Source organism: Nilaparvata lugens, chromosome 12, assembly GCF_014356525.2.
Source record: "Nilaparvata lugens isolate BPH chromosome 12, ASM1435652v1, whole genome shotgun sequence".
Taxonomy (NCBI): Eukaryota; Metazoa; Arthropoda; class Insecta; order Hemiptera; family Delphacidae; genus Nilaparvata; species Nilaparvata lugens.
Genome location: NC_052515.1, coordinates 5,051,714 through 5,075,962, shown reverse-complemented (window position 1 = coordinate 5,075,962; position 24,249 = coordinate 5,051,714). Strand labels below are relative to the sequence as shown.

At 33.6% G+C, this 24,249-nt stretch overlaps 1 protein-coding gene across 7 annotated transcripts in view; it reads left to right on the top strand.

The window, feature by feature from the left end:
- The window catches only part of LOC111048488 (transcriptional enhancer factor TEF-1), a 154,647-nt gene that overhangs the window by 109,805 nt on the left and 20,593 nt on the right, over nt 1-24,249 (top strand). For 6 of the 7 annotated variants that reach the window (XM_039438761.1, XM_039438757.1, XM_039438763.1 and 3 more), the window contains 2 exons: nt 6,663-7,007; nt 22,730-22,860. In XM_039438761.1, the coding sequence (XP_039294695.1) occupies nt 7,001-7,007; nt 22,730-22,860 (138 nt within the window). In that variant the 5' untranslated portion in view covers nt 6,663-7,000. The remainder of the gene's footprint in view (nt 1-6,662; nt 7,008-22,729; nt 22,861-24,249) is intronic. The other variant, XM_039438758.1, reaches the window with a different exon arrangement.

Sequence of the window (24,249 nt, the reverse complement as noted above, 5' to 3'; positions counted from 1 at the left end):
GATTTGTCTGAATAATCTAAAAGATTATGTTCAATTATGTAAGAGGTTGAGTTTATACTTTTTATTCTTCCAAATGAACAATAAGATGATATTATTTATAAATGTTTTGATTATTGAATGATAAACACAAAGAATGAAAAGTTTTTGATCAGCTGTTTTAGCACACTTGAAATTGGCCAATCTGAATGTCAACAGAAGTTTAGGTAAGAATTTCTATCCTACTCTGAAAATAGAATTATTTGAATAGTTTATAATATATATCTTATCTGTATTTTATTCATCCAAATAAAATGATAGTATATTATTACAGAATACTTTATTGAATTCTAAAAGCATAAAATGATTCCGTTTATCCACCATGTTCCATGATAAACGCTGTACTAGGAGGTTTGAGGTTAGATTCTATTATACTCTGAAAATTGAATTTGAATAGTTTATAATATCTCATTATTTGTATTTCATTCATCCAAATAAAATGATAGTATCTTATTGCAAAAACTTTATTCAATTCTAGAAGCATGGACTGATTACATTTCATAAACTATTTTGTAAACACGTTCACATCAAATCAGAATCAGCTGATTTCAAGGTCATTTTACAGCCCTAGGGGCCGTAAAAATTTTACCGGCCTGGTCAGAAAACAATCACTTTCGGCCTCCATATGACGCACGTAAACAAGCTCATTACATCCAAGTGGGGCGAAAACTGTATTATTTGTCTCTGATGATAGTCTTCATTCAATTCAATTCAAATTATAATTGCATCCTAAACATCTCTGATCAGACGAGGATGAGTCAAAAAGAGCAACGTTGGGAAGGTTATCAACATATATCACAATCACAATGCTTAAATACTGTAATTATCATTCATCTATTTATTTATTTGAAAATTTACATATTTGAGGGCACCAGGAACTGAAGAATTATGAAAACTTTGCAAATATGAAACTTATAGTTAAAAAACACTAATATATTAATGTAAAGATAATTATGTTAGTAGGACAACTATTGGCATGGAACTATTGTAGGAATAAGAGCAATCAAACTGGAAACACCAATAGTATAAACTAAAATGATATGTATTCAATACAATAAAGATTCATTTCTTTCTCTATTGATTTGTCACAATTCACTGTGAAGCAATTATTTTGAATGCATTGTATTTTTAAAATAATGATGGAAAATAATAAAGAGTGGATAATGTCACTCGTTTAGGAAATAGATATTCAATAACGTTTGACAATAGATTACTCCAGGTCTAGACTCCAGCTCTAGTGGAAGGTTGAGAAAAATTCAGGGTGAACTCTTTTGTGAAATTCAAGTTTGAAAGTCAGTGGAAATAGGAAGGCATATTGTTGCCTTCTATTTTCCACCACTTTCAATATTAAATAGATGTGATTCAAATTATACTGGTATATCTGATTTAATATTAATAATTGTTGATTCTCGTTGATTATAATCTTTAATCTATATTTTACATAAAATTTTATTACTGAAGAAAAGTTCTTTTACTGATGATTTTTATGTTAATAAAAATGATGTGAACAATAAAATTGATTTGATTTGATACTCGTATAAAAACAGAGGATGCATAAGAAAATGAAGGATGTAGTGGAAAAAGTAAGTAAGAATTCTTATGGAGGATTACTTGTGAAGACGCAGAATATTAAAATGAAGATTGCAGAAGAGAAGAGATTGCAGAGATGAAGAAAGGTTGAGAAAATCTACAAAATGAAAAGGAAGATTCAAGAGAAAGCAGTTGATAGAACAAGGAGATTTGAAGATGAAGCTCCGATGACATGGAGATGTAAGGTGATGAATCATAATTCAAATAATATGGTATTATTAAGGCATGAGACATAGAAATTGGTAGATGGAAAAACATAAACTGATGAAGAACAAGCAGAAGATATGACGAAGAAGGAAGACATTAAGCCGAAATTGGAGAAATCGTAGTTAAGAGGGGAATGAGAAGAGGAAGAATCTGACACTAAATAGATTACTCAAAGCAGAATATCGAAGTAGAAGATGAGAATGAAGATGATGATTCAGTTTAGCTGCAGTGTTATTCAATACTGGCACACTGTGACGAAAAGTGACTCGCATCTCTCACTTTCTTTCTCCTTTTATTATATGTTTCTCTTTCTTTGTTCCACACTCACATTGACCGCCTGTCGTTTGTGTTCCTCTTCTTTTTCTTCTCCACTATCTTCTCATCTGCTAGTTCATTGACCCTGAACTTAGAGAAGCAATAAGCAAAGGCGACGCCTGTGTGTGTGTATGTGTGTGCACGTGTGTGTGTTAGTGAAGAAATGAGATGAGACGATGTAATGGGAGAAATAGTAAGAGAGATAGCGAGTGTGTGTGTGATTGAAGCATCATGAAGTGTGTCTGAATATTGAGTGTGTGCCCCCTTCAATTTTGTGTTTCGGGGGGGGGGAGGTGTAGAAGAAGATGATGATAATGATGACTTGTGGTCTAGGTGCTGAATGCTGTCTCCATCGTATTACATTGGGTTTGGCTACTCCATCACTCTATGAGTTTTTGTGTCTATGTCATTCTAGTTATGAGATTGACTCATACAATTTTAATTTATGAACTTATGAAATCATTCAAAATTATAGTAAGTTTGTATTTTCATATTTATTACTGTAAATCCAATCTAATTGGTGATTCTGATTGGTGTTGAAAATTGTCAATTTTGATATCTATGTATTTTGGGTCAATTAAATATCGGATATGTTTTATTAGTCGAGTTTTAAACGTGATTTAATAATACATTTTTATAATTAAGATTGAATATTCTGGTAGTTCATTATATCGCTATATAGTCTAAAAACAAGTTGGCAACGGTGATAAGTTGGAAAAGGATAGAGCTATCTGTTTTGTCTAACGAAAAACAATGTAACCAATGTAAATCATTTTGCAATATTGAACCAATGTAAATCAAATGCTGACTTTATCAACATGAATCTCACAATAGATGTTCCATTTTTCCTAAAGAACGAACCAAACAAACCAATTGGCTACCAACCGGCTTTTCCGGCTTACCAACCGGCTGGAAATAGTATATTTCGCACCTAGGGCCGAAAATGGGACTTTTCTGGCTCGAAATCGGTTTTCAAGTCCGAGGCCGTAGGCCGAGGACTAGAAAAGATTGAGAGCCGGAAATAGTATATTTCGCACCTAGGGCCGAAAATGAGACTTTTCCGGCTCGAAATCGGTTTTCAAGTCCGAGGCCGTAGGCCGAGGACTAGAAAAGATTGAGAGCCGGAAAAACATTTTGCCCGTGGTGCGAACGCTATTTTTCGCCACACAGAGAAATAAACAATATATATGAGAATAATTGTTATTAAGCAGTTCCGAAAACAAAAGTGGAAGGTCATAGCTCTAGCTATTAGTATAGTTATTAGTATCTAGTTATTAAAGTATAGAAAACTGAAGAATACATAATACTTGGAAACCTCACAGAATCATATGATTTTTCCAATACATCAATAAATTTAGTTCTATTAGGATCCTCCTCAATTTGAATCAGGCAGCCTCTTGTTTTCCAATTCCAAAAAAAATACTCGTTTCACTGGGAATTCGTGTCTGATAGTAGCCTACATTATAACTGAAGAATAAAAATTATTACTCATTTTATTGTGATCTATTCATGTTTTCTTATGAAATTCAATAAATTATAGGCCTACAGCATGAAGACTATGTCCAATCATTTGTACTGGTGGCAAAATTTTACATTGAAAATAATTATTGATAAAATCCAAGTTCAATAGTAATGAAAACAAATTCCTTCAAAAAATAATTGATAATAATACGTTTCGAGGGAAAAAATTAAGAACAAAAAAATGGGAAGCATCGGGGGATTGAACCGAGGTACCATCGCTCCGTAAGCAAGCTTCTTACCGCTGCGCTACTTAGACGTTGGTAAATGGTAGTCTTATAACTGCTGATAAAAATACACACTTTGGGCTATGGAACTTCAATTAGCCTACGGTAGCATAGATGAATTTGAACATTAATATTCTGAAAAATCTAGAAGGAAAATAGAAATTTGGGCTTCCAGGTGCACGAGATTGATATTTTTAGAATCTATGTTCAAAATTTGGAGATCTAAATCATTCCCGTTTTTCCGGTATGCAATCCACAAGTTGACATGTTTTGATGCGAACAAACACAACCCACTCTCTCTATTATATAGAAGAAGAAGATATCTTACCTCTATTTCATTCATCCAAATAAAATGATAGTATATTACTGCAGAATACTTATTCAATTCTAGAAGCATAAACTGATTCTGTTTCATAAACTATTTGTTAAAACGTTCAGCACCATGGATATTGCCCAAGTAGTTCCAAAACTATCCACCAGGTTTTGTGATAAACGCAGTACTATGAGGTTTGAGGTTAGATTCTATTATACTCTGAAAATTGAATTTGAGTAGTTTATAATATCTTATTTGTATTTCATTCATCCAAATGAAATGATAGTATCTTATTGCAAAATACTTTATTCAATTCTAGAAGCATAAACTGATTCTGTTTCAAAACTATTTTGTAAACCCGTTCATATCAAATCAGAATCAGCTGTTATTCAAGGTCATTTTACAGCCCTAGGGCCGTAAAGTTTTACCGGCCTGGTCGGAAAAACAATCACTTTCGGCCACCATATGACGCACGTAAACCAGCTCATTACATCCAAGTGTGGCGAAAAAACATTTTGCCCATGGTGAGAACGTTATTTTCGCCACACAGGAAAATAAACAATAATTATATGAGAATAATTGTCTATTATAAGCACTTCCGAAAGCAAAAGTGGAAGGTCATAGCTCTAGCAAATCTGAGGTAATCTGAATATCAAGAAATTGTCCAAGTATTCTATTTTTTATTTGATTTGTCTAAATAACCTAAAAGATTATGTTCAATTATGTAAGAGGTTGAGTTTATATTTTTATTCTTCCAAATGACAATAAGATGATATTATTATAAATGTTTTGATTCTTGAATAATAAACACAAATAATAAAAAGTTTTATGATCAGCTGTTTAAGCACTCTTGAAATTTGGCCAATCTGAATGTCTGAACTTCGGAAGTTTAGGTTAGAAGTTCTATCCTACTCTGAAAATCAAATTTGAATAGTCTATTATATATATCTTATCTGTATTTTATTCATCCAAATAAAATGATAATATCTTACTGCAGAATACTTATTCAATTCTAGAAGCATAAACTGATTCAGTTACATAAACTATTTGTAAAAACGTTCAGCACCATGGATATTGCCCAAGTAGTTGCAAAATTATCCACCAGGTTTCGTGATAAACGATTAAACGCAGGTTTGAGGTTAGATTCTATTATACTCTGAAAATTGAATTTGAATAGTTTATAATATCTTATTTGTATGTCATTTATCCAAATAGAATGATAGTATCTTATTGCAAAATACTTTATTCAATTCTAGAAGCATAAACTGATTCCGTTTCATAAACTATTTTGTAAACACGTTCACATCAAATCAGAATCAGCTGACTTCAAGGTTATTTACAGCCTAGGGCCGTAAAAATTTACCGGCCTGGTCAGAAAACATCACTTTCGGCCTCCATATGACGCACGAAAACCAGCTCATTACATTCAAGTGGGGCGAAAAACTCATTTCGAAGTTTTCATTTGGACGAGAATCACACCGATTTAATAAATTATTGTTGCATGAATTGACTTTAGAACGTGAATCTCATTATATATACAATAAAATGTTGGTTTAGGCCCCTTTCATCCACGTTTATCAATAATCTACGACTGCATGAATGGTCGCATTTATTAGAATGTGTTTCATTTCGGGTTTAAACCAACAGCTGATCTATCTCCGCTTAAACCGAGTTCAAAAACGGCAAAGGATCAAATTATGAATCTTGAAATTGGAAATTTCTTCCTCTTTCCAACCATATCCTTAGAATTAGAATTTGACTGACAGTTCTTTAGTTAATAAAAAAATATCGAAAAATCTATATATTATCTCGAAAACTAAGGTCGATATAAGAAAATGCTACTGGTCATTTTTGTTGCAAATTTCATTTAGAATCTATGGTCTTCGGGTGTTACACCTTTCGATGGACATCCTTCGTTGCATTTTGTCAAGAGATGTATAATATATATGGTACCTTAGGGCTACTTTGGGGCTACTTTTGAATATAAATAAAAATATAAATCTAAGTACCCTTTTTAAATATTATTTATTCACATGTTTCGGTCATGTGATGCCAATGGAAATAGCACTTAGATTTCTATTTTTATTTTTATATGGGACCTTAATATGCGGTATTGATTTTTTTTTCTATTTATACATTGCAATCTAGTCTAAAAAGACTAATGAGCATTTTTTTCTAATATATAATAAAGAGTTTAATTAATAAAATGGGTAGTTCTCACCAGGACTACTACTTGTAGCAACTAACTTGAGATTGGCAAATATTAAATATAACTAAATTATCATGTATTATAGATACACTATTAACACTGCTCTGCTTTTGGCAGATTTATGACTTAGATTTCTATTTTTATTTGGGACCTTAATATGCGGTATTGATGATATATTTCCTCTGTGATTTTGTCTAGTTGATTTGTAGTTTTATGGAGAATAATGAATTGAATTCGAATGTTGCAGGTTTCTCTGCGGTAACGGTGTCGTCAGCTGTGGCCGGGGGAGGGGCGATCGGAGGCACCAGGTTGGCGTCGCCGTGGGCAGGAGGGGGCCAGGGGGGCCCCCTGGGGGGGGACGGGTCGCAGTCGTCGGCCGACTCGTCAACGAAGGGGGGCGCCGGTGGGCCACCCATCCAACAGCCGCACCACCTGGACGTCGGCGACTGCGACGATGACAAGGAGTTGGCGGCCGCGGATGCCGAGGGCGTCTGGAGTCCCGACATCGAGCAGAGCTTCCAGGAGGCGCTGGCCATCTATCCGCCCTGCGGACGCCGCAAGATCATCCTCTCCGATGAGGGCAAGATGTATGGTGAGTCAATCATTTATTCATTTATCGTCTTATTCCAATACGGCTACTTAAAAGGTTTAGTACATAGAATTAAGATGTATGGTGAGACAATCATCTATTCATTTATCCTCTTATTCCAATACGGCTACCTGAAAGGTTTAATAATAATAATAATAATAAAGGTAACCGTCCACTGGAACCGTATTCAACTGTTCCGTTCGGCCGTTGTATTGGATGAATATGCCGGCCGTCAATTCGGCCGAATATGGTCGTCCATTGATTGGAACCGTTTACGTCAGTCTAGTTCAGAAGTTGGCTGGTTGCCAATTAACTTCTATTATAGCCACCAAATTTTTTCATAAACAATGATTCTATTGAGATTTTGAAAATTGAATAAACAAATATCCACTAAATTAGTTATTCATTACAATAATTTTACCTTCAGATCCTATTTATTCAGCAATATTTGTCCACTGATTCCTATGAACATCACGACGATGATATCTTTTGTCTCGCATATCCCACAATGGAACATGCTCTTAAACCAAACTTATCAACTATTCATTGTCCATAGTTACAACTTTATAAAACAGAACAACTTAAAAAAAAAAAAACAAGACTGTGAAACAATTTTAGGTTAGAAAAACTTTGTTGACTCAGCTCGTCTAGTTAGTTCGGCCGGATAGAGCCGGAAAATTCCATTCAATTCGGATCGAAAAATTGATCGGCCGGAGACGGCCGTGAACAGAGAGTATAGAATGTATTACATTCTATCCTCACTGGCCGTGAACGGCCGTATGAACCTGTTGCAATGGACGAGCATCTATTCCTTTCTTTGTTGGGGATCGTTCGGTCGCGTTCGGTAGTTTTCGGCCGATGCTAGTAGACGGGCCATCACCTAAAGCAATTGCAGCAGGAATTTTGGTTTTTTGAAGAAATGTCCCCATACCAGTCTCACTCTCCTCCTGTATTTATTGAGAGAAACCAGATTAAGATTTACTGGGGATGTTCAAATGATCACTGACAGGCAGGTTAATAACTAGCCTGAAATCCTAATGTTGAACATGAACCAAAAAGAAACCCCAATAATTGATGTAGTCATACCAGCAGATGAAAATTGTCTAAAAACAAAAGTTAAGAAATTGAGAAAATACCAAGAGCTCAAATATATGTATGGGCTCAAGAATGTCAGAATAATCCTAATTGTAATATATGTGTATGGTCTGATTCTAAAGGCAACAGTGGAGAGCTGTAAGGTTGTTGATGTCTCAGAAACTCTGGTAGGGAAAATGCAATATCTTTAAAATACTTTATCTATAATAGAAAATAATGCCAAGAGGTTGCATAAATTTTGCCTCTTCGCATAAACTATCCGCAATCACGTGACAAAAGGAATGATGAAGATGATAATAATAATATTTATTCATGAATGTAAATTTTTCATTTTATGTTTCGCATTTGTCATTTAAAATCAAAAAGTCATGAAGTGTCCGTGAATATTGTCTCCATTAGTACAGTACATAAAATTAAGATGTATGATTAGTCAATCATCTACTCAAATTATACATTACATTAAATTATACAGGAATAGAGACAATAGTTTTCTCCTTATACTGTATGTCTCCTTGATACATACAATTAAAACCAGCGAATGCAATCCTTGAAATGAACAAATCATAGAATAAAATTACGAAAACAACAAACAAAAAGAATAGAAAACAACAAACAAAAAGAAAAATATTGAAATAAAAAAACTGAATATTAACTAAACTAAAAATCAATTGATTAAAATTACTGATATATTGCATTTATTCAAATGCTAATGAATTAATAATTAATCTGTATTTTCGTTTAAGGATAATTATTGAAAATCAATCAATTTATGATTTATTTATTTCAGTAGGGCTTCTTGAAAGTTTAATTACATAGAATTTCTAGTACCCTTTTTTATTTTTCAGACTTTACTAGTTTGGTTGAAATGGTTGATTGGCTGAAATTTGTAGCATCTGAAAGTACAGTAAATGAAAGCAAGGTACTTGTAATTCTAATCTTTTTCATTCATATCCTATTGGGTCAGAAAAATACAAATATTGGAACGAAAAACAGGTGCTAGCCCAAACAAAGCTTATCTCTCTTTCTGAATTGAGTCCATCGAATTGTACGTAAATGCTTATATTTCATTATATTAACTATATTTACTAATTAAGTGAAAATACCAATATTAAGTAACTAACTTCATAGTATTGATATAATAAACACCATTTTACCTGTTCAACAGTACTTGCTTGTTTACTCATTTGTGATCATCGTGGGAGAAGGGAGAAGAAGAAGAAGAAGAAGAAGAGAAGAAGAAGAAGAAGAAGAAGAGAAGAAGAAGAAGAAGAAAGAGAAGAAGAGAAAAACGACAGTTGACATGGTGGAGAAAATGAAGATGTCAGTTAGAAGAAAATACAGGTGAACAAGATAGATATCAAGGAGATAGGAGATAAAGAAAAGTGAGAAGACGAAGAGTGAAGGATAAGAATGAGGGAAAAGGAAGAAGAATTAGCAGAAGCTTATTTTCTCTGCCTAGGTTGCCTACGACTTGAGAACATAGGTTATCCCAGACCCAAATAATATAAATGAAGTATAAATCATTATTATTATAAGAATTTTACGTTTGGAAAGCTCTTCTTTTGGAAATGTTTTTCTTCTTTCCACTTGACACTGCTCAGCCTGCTAGTGGAAAATCATACGCCTCATAAACCCAGCAGCCATTAGACAAAGAGATATAGAAGTTGAAAAACATAACAAGCATTCAGAGGAGTAATAAAACATCATTACTGTAGACTCCTATTTGCAGTCGTTAGTCCAGTTAAACGAGCTGCCTTACAAACCATACTGGTTGAAGATATAGATGTGTAGTTAACTAGTATAGTTATGCAGTTTCTAGTTGAGTTGGTCGAAAATTAGCAACGTCTGGATAGCATCAATACAACAAGAGTTTGGAGTTGGAGTTAGAACAGAGTTCGAATGGAGTTGGAGCAGTTAAACTCAGTTTTACGACGTTGCTACCCGTTTTTCTGAAGTCTGTTGCTTGTGTTTACTCTAGGAGAACAGATTTATATCGAATCGCAAACAATAGTTATTAGTAGAAATGAACCGTTCAAATCGAATGTGATTGGGGTTTTCATATTTTCCTAGGGTAGTAGAAGACTATACTCACCTAGGATTGAAAAGAGCCTTACCGGAAGGGGAATTTGTTTTTTTCAATGTAGTATCAAAAATGAATAATTTAATTCAAAATGATAACAGTGAATAACTCTACAATTTTCAAGTGAATCGCTGTTCATTATATCCTCGAAATTCTCTAGATAGTAGTATGATAATATATAATATCAACGAATAGTATTCTAAATATTTTACTGCGAATTATATCAATTTGTATGAATTATCAATATTTTTTGTTCTTCAAATGATATTTCTCTACTACGATTGTATTGCGAACTAGAACATTAACTACTGACCTAGAAGATTATTATCAGTTTGTAAAATATAATCTATTAGGTGGTGAAGAAAAGACAATCACGTTGATCTGTGGAAAGTTGGTTTAGTTGTAGTTGTTGTGGTCTATTATTATTATTTAGCCCCAAACTGTTCCAAGAACAGTTTACGAGTGAGTGACGCATTTCCTTGCGCCTGCTTGCACATTGGCGTGCGTGCGACGTTCACTATAAATTACACTATTCACTATCACTATATTTTCAATCCAAGAATAGTTAGTGCAACTATAGATCTTATATGTTGAAGCCTGGAGCATTAGCACACTAAACAAGACGTTAGCTCTACTTCTACCTGGCGGCATTTACATGAACTAATTTTATAATTTTTGTGGAAATTTTGGTCCTTCCAGCACTAGAAAATATTAGCCTACCTAATTTTTTGCTGTTGATGATGAAGCATATTAGGCGAAGTCTTGTGCGTGTATGTTGATGAATTGACTGAATGCTAGGAACACACATCAATATATGCAACGTCACATATTTCAATGCTAGCAACAACAATACAAACATAATATGCTTGTATTGATTATCATCATGTATGTTGATTATATTATAATCAACAATCAATCGTATTGTCTTTGTTGTCAGGATGGATAGAAATTTAATGTAGGAATTGATGACTAGGTTCAGCCAGTTTATAGAGATAAGGCAGGATTGGACATTAAGCATGTAAACACTTGAAAACTTTCTTCGTCTTTTTCCATTCCTCCTCTTACCCTTCCTTTTTAATCCTCTTTTCTCTTGTTTTCTTCCTTCTTTTTCATTTTCCTTCTTCATCTGTCTTTTTCTTCTTCTTCCTCATCACATCATCATCTGACTCCCTTTTTCTTTTCTTCTTCATCTTCTCTGTCGTTTTTTTCTCTCCACTTCTTCAGTCTACTTCTCTTTCTCACCTCTTTACTACCTTCAACACCTCTTCTTGCACACCTTCTTCACTTTATTCCGTTTCCCCCCATAATTTCTTTATATTCTCTTTAACTCATTCTCAAATATTCATCTTTCAATCTTAATCCTACTCTGTGTCTCAGTCTAGCTTTCTTTCTCCTTCTTCCCCTCTTGCATCCTCTTCTTGTTGTCTCTCTCCCTCTCTCTGCATTATAAGTAATTAGAAAGTATATATTGTTATATGTATTTATAAATCACACAATCAATCTCTCTCCCTCCCGGTCGTGTGTTTATGGGAAGGATATTATTTTATATCCTTCTTAAAGAATCGACAATTATTTGTTGAAACACCGCCGATTTATGAAGTTACATTACAATTTTATATTATCGTTATTCTAATTGCATTCAATCTTTATTATCATTTATCAATTTTCTATACTTTGTAAAATTCGTTGAATAATTAGCATTACCGTCATTCAATGTAAATTAGTGTATAAGCCAGTAATTTTTGTAACATACATAAATAAAGAAATCTAATCTAATCTAATCTCTCTCTGTCTGTCTTGGTACAGATTTAGTGGAAGGGATATTTTGAATATTTTTTCCGAAGAATGGACATTGATATGTCAAAGCTGCTCCGCCAATTTATGTAGATGCATAACAATATTATCTATAGTTATTCCAAATTGATTTTTCATATCATATACAGTTCAATAACTATTTTCTTAGTCTATATTATGTAAATTCATCTATAATTTTGCTGTATTGTAAGCTATTGTATATCAGTGTATAAGCCAGTATAATTTATACTGTAATCTACATATTTCCTATTTATTTTTATCTACAATGCAAATGACACTAATGTAATAACATTGGTAGATAAAATAATAAGGTACAGTAGTCCTTGTGCTATTTTTCTTCCAAATTTATAGGTGACAAAGTCCAAGATAAGGCTAGAATTTCACGTGTACAACTTTATAAAATTTTAGTCACAAATAAACATGAAAACTATAAATTTTGAATTTAAATGGCTTGAATTAATAAATTGATTAGAAATATTCCACTCAATTACCACTTGTAACGAATAATATTGAGTTAAGAATTTTGGAATCATTGATAATGTACCAATTGAAACATAAATTTGGAACCATTGAAACATAAATAAAGTACTCAATCAATCTGTCTTGTCTCTGCTAACGAGAGAATCAATTTCAATAATTTTCTAAAACTCCCAAATCTCCACTACTCTTGTCAATCCCTATCTTTATTCTTGCCGTGAATCTCAGGCTACCTCAGACAAATGCTCTTCCTCCTTCAAGTCAACAACTCCTATCCTTACCCCTTACCCCTTCTAACCCTTCTACATGATCCTCTAAACTCTTTCCCCTAACGCTCTTCATCCTTCTCTCATTCTCTCACTCACTCTCTCTCTCTCTTTCCCCTTCCCCTAATCCAACCCTTCAAAGGAGTATCAACCAGCAACCACTATTGCTCCATTGCTCCGTGTAACAACAGAGTAGTAGATCAAGCTTCAAGCAGCAAAAGCACTGTCATCATCGCCTTTGTGCAGGTTTGCTCCATCCGTGTCTCTCCTCATCCTTAGCGAACTGTGCATCCTTGTCCCTCCTTATCCTTATGAGGCTCCTTTGCCGCCGCCGCCGCCGTACACCTCATGAACCGACGGCTTCCTCCTTTGTTGGATGTGCACCGTTCTGCTCCTTGCCTGTGTGTCTATCCTAGCAGCACTGAGGCTGATTGTGGCAGTGCTGTGCTCAATTGACATCAAGCTCAGATATTGAGTGTCTATGAGAGAGAGAGAGAGAGAGGGAGAGTGAGAGAGAGGGAGAGAGAGAAGAAAGAGAAAAAGTCGAGGATTGATTGATTGATTGAGTACTTTATTTATGTAGATTACAATATATACTGGCGTATACACTTATATACAATAGCTTACAATACAGCAAAATTATAGATGAATTTCATAATATAGACTAAGAAAATAATTTTTGAACTGTATATGATATGAAAAAGCAATTGTAATATAATAACTATAGAGAGAGAGAGAGAAAAAAAGTCGAGGATTGATGATTGAGTACTTTATTTATGTAGATTACAATATATATGGTTATACACTTATCTAAAATAGCTTACAATACAGCAAAGGTATAGATGAATTTACATAATATAGACTAGAAAATAACTATTGAACTGTATATGATATGAAAAAGCAATTTGTAATATAATAACTATAGATAATAATCATATTTTATGCATCTACATAAATTGGCGGAGCTTTGGACATATCAATGTCCATTCTTCGGAAGAATAATAAAAATATCCTCCCCACTAACTCTCTACCAAAACGTTAATTTCGTTATTTAAACTAAGGATTTATTTATTAATGGAAATATTGTAAAAGTTTTAATCAATAAATATTGAAGAGAAAAAAAACAGAAAATTGATAAAGTAAAATAATTATATAGGTAGATAAGATCAAATAATTGATTAATAAAATGAAGTAGGCTGAAAGTAGATCAGGGTTATCAAATTTCAGTAATATACAGCAGTATGCAGTGGATAATTGAAATAACATGAGTTTATATAATATATATATATATATAATATATATATATATATATATATATATATATACAATTCGTTCTATACATGGTTTAAAGGTTTATATTGGTGGAATGGGTGGGGATGGTTGTCATGTGATCGTTCTAGGGCCGGACAGTTTCAGTCATTTGTTCCAAAATATGTTTTTTTAAAGTCAGGTTGAAGCTCGCTCGGCTCTCGATAGACCTGATAGAAACAGGAAGTGTATTCCATGCACGACAGGCACTGACTAAGAAGGATTTTGTGAAAATAGTAGTTCGATGATTGGGTATCCTTAAAGTACTTTCTCCGGTTCTAGTATGTGAAGCATCTATCCTCCTACCTTCAGAGACAAATTTGAAATCATCTTTAAAATAGTTCGGATTACCGTATTTCAAGATATCTCTAACAAGCTTGACTATTCGAAAAAGCCTCTGATCGGGAAGCTTCAATGTTGAACTAGCAATGTGGGCTGGGGTGATATGATCATGGCGTTGGAGAGAGTAGACGAAACGTAGACAATAATTTTGGCAACGCTGTAGTTTATCATTCAGAGTGACTTGCATATCATTAAGAACAGAATTACAATACATTAAATGTGGGAAGATGAGAGATTGAACCAATAATAATTTAATGTTTCTAGGGAGGATATCGTGCATTTTCTTCAATGCATGCATGGCTGAGAATACCTTTTACAAGTTTTGTTCACTTGTTCTGACCAGTCAAGAGTATTATTCATAATAATGCCTAAATTTTTAACTGAGCTACAGTAAGGAATGTCATTACCGTCTACACTAATTTTGTGAATCGATTCAAGGTCAATATTGTTTATAAGACGAGAATATCCAATTATAATGGGTTGTGTTTTGATGGGATTAAGCTTAAGGCCATTTTTCTTTGTCCATTCCACTATCGAATTGATATCCTGATTCATTATTCCAACTGTTTCATTAATTTTGTTATGGGACAGCTTAAATAGATTTGAAGGTCGTCTGCATAAGTATGGAAACTGGAGAATTTGATAATGGAAGAAAGGTCATTAGCATACAAAGTGAAGAGGAGAGGGCCTAAAATTGAACCTTGTGGTACTCCATGCATAACGTTTTCCAAGTTGACTTTTTGTCACCGACAGATACACATTGTTTCCTACCTAATAGATAGGATTTAAACCAAACTAACGAGTTGTGACTGAAACCAAGAATAGCCAACTTATTCAGAAGGACTGTATGATCAACAGTATCGAATGCTTTAGAAAAATCAAATAGGGTGAGGATGGTGCATTTTCTTTGGTCCATAGCTAACCTTATATCATCAGTGACACGAAGCAGAGCTGTCTCAGTTGAATGGAATTTTCTAAAGCCTGATTGAAAGTTATGAAGCTTACTATTGTTGTCTAGAAATTTTACAACTTGAGCATGAATGAGTCTTTCTAGCACTTTGGACAATGCAGGTAAAATACTGATTGGTCTAAAATCCTCAACTTTATTGGGTGATGGAACTTTATTTAGAGGGCGAACCAGAGCAAACTTCCAGTTTTCAGGGAAAATGCCTTCTTCAAGTGACTTGTTGAAAATGTATGTAATGGTTGGTAAAACAGCAAATAACATCTTCTTGATAAATTTAATAGGAATTTTGTCTACACCGTAGCATTACTATGAATACGTTGAATTGCTCTGAAAGTGTCTTCTTCTGAGATTGGATGGAAATGAAATTGATCAGTGATTGGTAAATCTAAGTTTGTAACCTGCTCTTCAAGATCATCTATATGATTAGCAATGACAACTTCGTCGCGTTGGTTAGAGTGTGAAACGAAATGGTCATTTATATTATTTAATGGTAAGTCAATTTGTGGATTCGATTTCTGTTTGCCAAGCCCGAATTCTTTATTCCCTGCCAAAGTGATTTAGAGTCTTGTCTATTGTTTGTCATAAACGAATTCAAGTACCTAATCTTTGAGTTCCGTAATTCCTGTTTAACCCTATTTCTAAGGCTCCTATACTCTATCAAACTGTCCAAGTCAAATGTCTTTTTAAATTTTCTATGTGCTTTGTCTCTACGTCCCATCATCTCAAGTATGTCTTCAGTCATCCACGGTACTCGTCGTTTTCTATTAATCCTCCTTGTCACATAAGGTGCATGTTTGTCATACAAAGTCAAAGTCCAATTCTCGAAAGTCTTGACCATGTCATCAACTGAGGGTAATGCTTCAATTTGATGCCATGGAGTCTGAGCACATCAGTCAGGAAGGCGGCTTCATCAAAGCTTTTGAAGTCTCTATAAGTGATAATTTTCTGTTCTGGCTTGGGTATCTTATGGGAAAGTACACAGTAGATCAAATCATGTCTAGAAATAGCTGGGACTGAGATTTGGCCTGCTTGAACAACCTCATTGGGATCACTAACAATGAGAAGGTCAATGAGTGTGTAGATTCATTAGTATGATGAGTTGGATCGAGGGGTAAAATAGTCATGTTTAGGCATTGGAAAATTGTAGTCAGTTGAAAGTAGTCAAAGTTACGATTCGTCATGTTCAAGTCGGTGTTCATATCCCCCATAACTAGTATACGGTTATAACAAGGCATAAGAGAGAAAGCAAGGCATCTTCGAAATCTGTGAAATGACCTATTTTGGTGGGCGATAACAGATACCAACGAGTAATTTATCATTACTAGATAAGGATAATTCAAGTAGCATAAACTCTGGTCTGGAACAATACTCTTGTTTAGATGTGATTAAAACTTTTGTTTTGATACCATCTTTCACATAAATTGCTACACCCCCACAAGCTTTATTTAATCTATCATTCCGGAAAAGATTATATCCAGGCAATGCAACAAAATTTGATGAAATACTAGGCTTCAAAAATGATTCGGAAATTCCGACTGTATGATCAACAGTATCGAATGCTTTAGAAAAATCAAATAGGGTGAGGATGGTGCATTTTCTTTGGTCCATAGCTAACCTTATATCATCAGTGACACGAAGCAGAGCTGTCTCAGTTGAATGGAATTTTCTAAAGCCTGATTGATAGTTATGAAGCTTACTATTGTTGTCTAGAAATTTTACAACTTGAGCATGAATGAGTCTTTCTAGCACTTTGGACAATGCAGGTAAAATACTGATTGGTCTAAGAGAGACAGAGAGAGAGAGATTTATTGAGTGTGAGTGTTTGTCTATGAGAAAGAGAAAAGGGCAGGAGAGCTATTGAGTGTGAGTCTATGAGGGAGATTCAGATTCAGATTCCTTTATTAATGTGTTTAACAATACAATATTCAACTTACCTTCTAGCGTTATAAATAAATACCATAGTAGAAGTGAAATAAAGAGTTGTAGTAAAATAAACTAAAGAGTTCTATTATATTGAGCAAGAAAAATTATGAAATATGAGAAAGTTAAGGTATAAAAGTAACGTTTTCACATGAAACGATGAAGTTTGGACCTTAAGAAGTCCATTCTCAGAGAGGGTATCGAGGATACCATTTTCAGAGAGGATATCGAGGATAAGAAATAGAGTGAAAAAGAGAGAGTGAGAAAGACAGGGTGAGCACATGAATGAGACATGGAGTGAGAGAAGGAGAAAAAAGAGAGAATGAGAGCGCTATGAAAAATTTTGTCTTTATCCTATTTGTTTTCTTACTCTTTTGTATTTTTGTTCCTTCTTCACTTCTTTTCCATTCTTCTCATCTTCTCAGTCGTACATTCCGCATCTTTCATTCCAAATTCGCCTTCATCATCTCCATTTTCTTCTATTCATCCACCAAAGTTTTGTTTGTCCTGCTCCTGTCTCTCCTACTCTTCATTCTCCTTCTTCTCTCTCAACACCTCTTCATCTTTCTTCTCCTCCTCCTTTTTCTAGTCCTGTTTCTCTTGTAACATTCTTTCATCTTCATCATCAACACTACTACACTACTTTAATCTTCTCAGAATAATTATCAATAAATATACTTTTTCAATAATTTTTTTGTATTGTAATTTTTCTTTACCTAAGAATGATACAATATTGTATTGATACAATATTGTTTCATTCCTTGTTATTCTGATTATTTCAAATTTTTGCTGTCCAGTGTAGTATTTCATCTCATGTACTTTATCTTCATCCAGCCTGATTTTTTTTCTCTCTTACCCTTATCATGTCCCGTTCTCTTCATCCTTCTCTTAACATAGATTACCGCATCATATTCTCTCAACAAATAATTAATAAGAGAAGCTAATGCCTCCCCATAATGCCCTGATATATTAATAATTAACAAAAAGTATTATACTGACACTGTAAGAGCTTTGTGAAAATTAAATTTTATATGAACTTGATATCCATGTCAACGTGAGAAATTCTAAAAATTTCTACATCAAATACAGAAAATATATTACTATTACTTGTGAAATGATCTAGAGATCACTAGAGATGTACGCTGAGTTGATCAAATTGGTTATGAATTAATTGGCAGATAAATTGGACAGGCTAGATTGAATGTAATTGAAACGAGATGCTTATGCTTCCTGATAAATTAATAATTAACAAAAAGTATTATACTGACACTGTAAGAGCTTTGTGAAAATGAAATTTGATATGAACTTGATATCCATGTCAACTTGAGAATTTTTTTAAAATTCTACACCAAATAAAGAAAATATTTAACTGTTACTCGTAATTCAAGTGAAGTGATCTAGAGATCACTAGAGATGTACGCTGAGTTGATCAAATTGGTTATGAATTAATTGGCAGATAAATTGGACAGGCTAGATTGAATGTAATTGAAACGAGATGCTTATGCTTCCTGATAAATTAATAATTAACAAAAAGTATTATACTGACACTGTAAGAGCTTTGTGAAACTTAAATTTGATATTCATGTCAACGTGAGAAATAAAAAAAAAAAAATACTCTACCTAATAAAGAAATATTAATCACTTATAATTCAAGTGAAGTGATCTAGAGATCACTAGAGATGTACGCTGAGTTGATCAAATTGGTTATGAATTAATTGGCAGATAAATTGGACAGGCTAGATTGAATGTAATTGAAACGAGATGCTTATGCTTCCTGATAAATTAATAATTAACAAAAAGTATTATACTGACACTGTAAGAGCTTTGTGAAACTTAAATTTGATATTCATGTCAACGTGAGAATTACAAAAAAAAATACTTTACCTTATAAAGAAATTAAATCACTTATAATATTCAAGTGAAGTAATAAAAGTTGTATCAAGACAAATACGGTGAACTGATCAAATTGGATATGAATTGAAAGATAAATTAGACTGGCTAGATTGGATGTAATTGAAAAAGTGTTTGCGATAAAAAACACTATCAACTAACTTCTGTGACGGAGCACCTAGTTACTGTAGTTATTAATTCAATGCAGTCAATGTTAATCGCTCATGCAATAAGTAATCATAGAGTAACGCTATTTCAACGGTGAAAGGTAAAAACCTGTTACTGTTTGAAATAGAAAAAGATGGCGGCTAGAAGGAGAAGAGAGAAAGAAAATAGAGCATAGAAGAGAAGAAATGGGAGAGGAAATTGAGAAAGAGAGCGTTTAAAAAGAATAGTAAGTGGTGTAAAGAAGGAAAAGCGAATGTATAAAATGAAGGAAAAAGCTAACAAGACCGGAAAAACATGGTTTCCAACGATTTTGCATGCATCCGACAATTTAAGTGTTTCTTTGTTCAGTGTTATTGACGTCATGTTAATTTAACCGCACTTGGCATACTATTATTATAATAATGTTATTCAACAGTTTTTGCCATGCAAGTAGTTTAGTAGTTGTTCGTAAATCGTTGAACTGAAAACAACTTAAATAATGTTTATTACCGTGGAAAACAACTGGCAATAAGTTATTCGAAATTAGAAATTGCACAATAATTAAGAAATTGGTAATAATTGTTATTTTAGACCTACTGATTTATAATCTTGAGCCTGTTTGATAAAATTGGAAGTCCAGTGGTAAGAATATAAGGAAGGACGGGGCACAGAGGGTCGAACTTTTGCTAGTTACCATGTATGAAAATCTCTTCCCAATGGTTCGGAAACCACCTAAAGCTGTAGGTCAACTCTCATATTTCATCATCAACAGTTTCATTACCCACACTTCACCAAAACGAAAACTTCGCTTTAGCGTCAGTTGATTCTAAATAAACAAAAAATCATATAACAAAACCAATTCAAAATCATCTGACTTAGAAACCAACTGCCGCTCAAACCTAGTTTTCGTTTTTAGTGAATTTGGGCCTAAGTGGGCATTATCCTAACAATTTTTATAAGTTTACTCCAGTTACCTTATGTTTATAAAATCTCTTCTCGATGGTTCGGAAACCACCTGAAGCTGTAGGTCTACTGTCATATTTCATCATCATCATCATCATCATCATCATCATCAGTTTCATTACTCAAGCACAAGCCGGGAACTAATGTGGACACTATCCTCAGCAAAAATAAATAAATATAAAAAACAAGTCACAGAGACATTGAGAATGAGGTACCGGAGAAGGGAGGACGGCAAACTGTGGTGCCAATATGATGAAAAAGAAGAAGAGGAAGAAGAAGAAGAAGAAAAAAGAAAAATGAAGAAGAAAATTAAGAAAAAAGAAGAAGGAAAGTAACAAGAAAAGAAGAAGAATCACAAGTTGACGAAAAAGAAGGAGAATATGAGTTTGAAGGCGTAGAGGAGTTGATAGAGGAGGAGGGGTGTAGGAGGAGGAGGAGGAGGAGGAGGAGAACTGAGACGGTGTTTGTAAAGCAGAAGTGGAAGACAGAAACTATGTGAAGAATGTGCAATTAGTGCCCAAGAGGGAAAACGGGATATCTTCCTTCTTCCCTGTCTCTTCCTTCCTCCTCCTCCTTCTCGACCATTCCCTGACTTGCTTCTGCTTGGCTGCTCCTCGCCTGTCCTGTCCCTTATTCCCTGTTTCTTGGCCCTTCGGCTGTCCTTCCTTCTGTTTGCCTCAAAATCGCTCGACTTTTCGCTCCCTTCATCCCTGCAGTGATGATGCTCTCACATTGACTGCCGCTTCATTTTGTTGTGAAGCTTGGCGAAAAAAGCGAAAGTATAGAGAGTAAAAGGTGTGAGAAGCGAGAAGGGAGAACTGATGTGAGGAAAGTGAGAATTAAAAGCAATAGGAGCGATTATACTATCATATCACTCATTACTTATCCATTTGAACTACAAAATGGAAAGTGAAAACTCGCCCTTAACACATCCTTTCCATCAATTTAGTAAGGTTATAATTGAATACAAATAATTGATTAGTTATCTATAAATAATACGTTTTTTAGTAATTATACAACTTTTTTATCAGAATAAGTTTATGTATACCCAACAATATAACCACCAACTATAACTAATTTTATTTTCAATATTATTACTTCAAGTAAATTTGTAATTTTTATTTTAGAAAATCACTTTAGTCAACCGCACGAAAATAGTCTGATGGAAATTGAAACTACTAGGGTATATAGACGCATAGAGAAAAGAATAGGCTACTACTATTTTAGGAATAAGGATATTCTATTGTCTCTGATAGAAGGTATTGGCTTATACATGTTGTGAGGGATAGGAGGCACATGAATGACGCATTATCACTTCTTATGACCTAATGAACTGATTAACTTGCAATTTTACATGAAGATTCTGAATTCACCGTGGATGGACATCAATTAATAATTGAAACGAATTCGTTCAATTTGTGATTAAAATTTTACGTAACTATAAAATGCCAACCAAACAGCTTTCTCAAATGATTCCGTAGCTTCATTGGTAGCAAACGCGACTCATGGATGAAAGGTTGCGGGTTCAAGACCAATCAACCAATCTTTTTGCTGGAAATTTTCAACTCTGATGAAGATCATCCAAGTAATTTTGACAAAATAATGAACTATTATTGTATTTTATTATGTTTCCTGGTCAGGAGATTGCATTTTACAACACAAAATTTTCCCTAGTGCAAAGCACGGGTTACCTGCTAGTTGTTAATAATGCATTTTATAGGGCTAATTGAATTTTCAATTATATAGAATTACTAGTACCTTTATTATACAGAGTGTCTCACAAAAGGTGAAGCTGCTGAAGACCATGGATTCAACATTCAATTTGCAACTAAAAATGTTCAGTAAAATTATCGATTACTTATATCGACCTTAGATTTCAAGATATATACATTTTTAGATATTTTTTTAAAAACTTCAATAACTTGAAAACCATTGGTCAAATCTTATTCAAAGGATATGGTTGGAAAGAGGAAGAAATTTTCAATAAGAGTCATATAATTTGCTCCGTTGTTTGACGTTTTTGAATTTTCTGTGTTGAAAAAAGTACATTCGTGGAGTTTAAAGCCAAATTTCAAACAATTTGAACGCTCATTAAAAGTTCAAAATCGTCAAACAAATTACCAAATTGGATGAATCTTATTGGAAATTTCTTCCTCTCTCCAACAATAACCTTTGAATTTGATTTTGACTGATAGTTTTCAAGTTATTGAAGTTTTTCAAAAATATCGAAAAATCGATACAACTCTAAAACTAATATAGATATGAGAAAATTTTTCTGAACATTTCTTGTTGCAAATTTAGTGTAGAATCTATAGTATGGTCTTCGGCTGTTATATATTTTCTGGAACATTGTGTAGCCTATTTTTTGTATAAAACACTTATGATTTATTGATATTAATTGACTAATTGATATGTGAATTGGTTTTATCAATAATTTGACCTTTGTGTGTTGCAGGACGAAACGAGTTGATAGCGAGGTACATAAAGCTGCGCACTGGGAAGACGAGAACGAGAAAGCAAGTGAGCTCCCACATCCAGGTGCTGGCGCGGAGGAAACTGCGAGAAATACAGGCAAAGTTGAAAGTGGTCAGTATAAGCATGTGTACATGGGCGGCGGCGGCGGCATCCAGCCCTTCACACTGTCAGCATCAAACCCAACTATACAAATTAATTAACAAAACATATTCACTTCCAAAAAATCATATAAATAGTCCAAGATTCTAAACCTTTGTCATGTTCTTAGAGAAGAAAACATGCAAAGATTGTTTTGAAGAAGTAAATTAATTTAATATAATGTGCCATAGTTATTTGTGCAACTAGTGCGCAAAGTGACAGTTTGCTGCACCGAAAGAAACGTTACGGAATGGTTTGTTGAGTGCAGCAGAGGAACTTGCGCACGTATTTCACATTAAGTTTTTCCTACAGTTACCATTGAATATGAAAAGTGGGTAATTATGGTAAAATTGCCTGAAAGCATCAAATGTTTTTCTGTGTAATTTTATTATTGATAAAAACCTTAATTTATTGTCAAATGAATAAAAATGTTGTCCTTGGTTATAATATCTAATACTAATAATTAGCGCGTTGTGCTTGGTTGCACCTCTGCTCACTATAGCAGCCCAGTCACTGTTACCAACTTCATTTTGATTTTGCTGCACTGTTGCTCCATATAACCTACTAAGTATTTTGCGTTGCCATGTTGCAAATCTGGAGTGCAGAAAATTTTTTCCCGCACTAGAGCGGAAAAGTGATTCTTTGCGTTCTGTAATCAGTGCAGCAATGGCCACTTTTCAACGTAACTGTAGGAAAAAATAATTTCTTAACTAAGTATCTTCAGTTTGTTTAGAATAAATAATTGGTTTTTCTAAACAAAGTCAAAATAAACAAAACAAATTCAGTTTAAAAAAATATACATAGAAGTAGTCCAAGATTCTAAGCCTATGCCATGTTCTTAGAGAAGAAAATATGCAAAGATTCTTTTGAAAAAGTACACTAATCTATAATATGTGCCAAAATAATTTCTCAGCTAAGTAACTCCAGTTTGTTTAAAATAAATAATTGGTTATTCTAGACAAAGACAAAATAAACAAAGCATATTAAGTTTCAAAAAATACATAGTAGTAGTCCAAGATTCAGATTCTAAACCTTTGCCATGCTCTCAGAGAAGAAAATATTATGCAAAGATTGTTTTGAAGAATTTTTGCATAAAGATTCTTTAAAAAAGAATAATGACAAAATAATTTCTCAACTTAGTAACTTCAGTTTGTTCAAAATGAATAATTGGTTTTTCCAAAGACAAAATAAACAAATCATAATCAGTTTCAAAAACTTAAAAATAGTCCAAGACTATACACCATGTTGTTAGAGAAGAAAATATGCAAAGATTGTTTTGATGAAGTACACTTATTTATAATATGTGCCAAAATAATTTCTCACCTAGTACCTTCAGTTTGTTTAAATAAATAATTGGGTTTT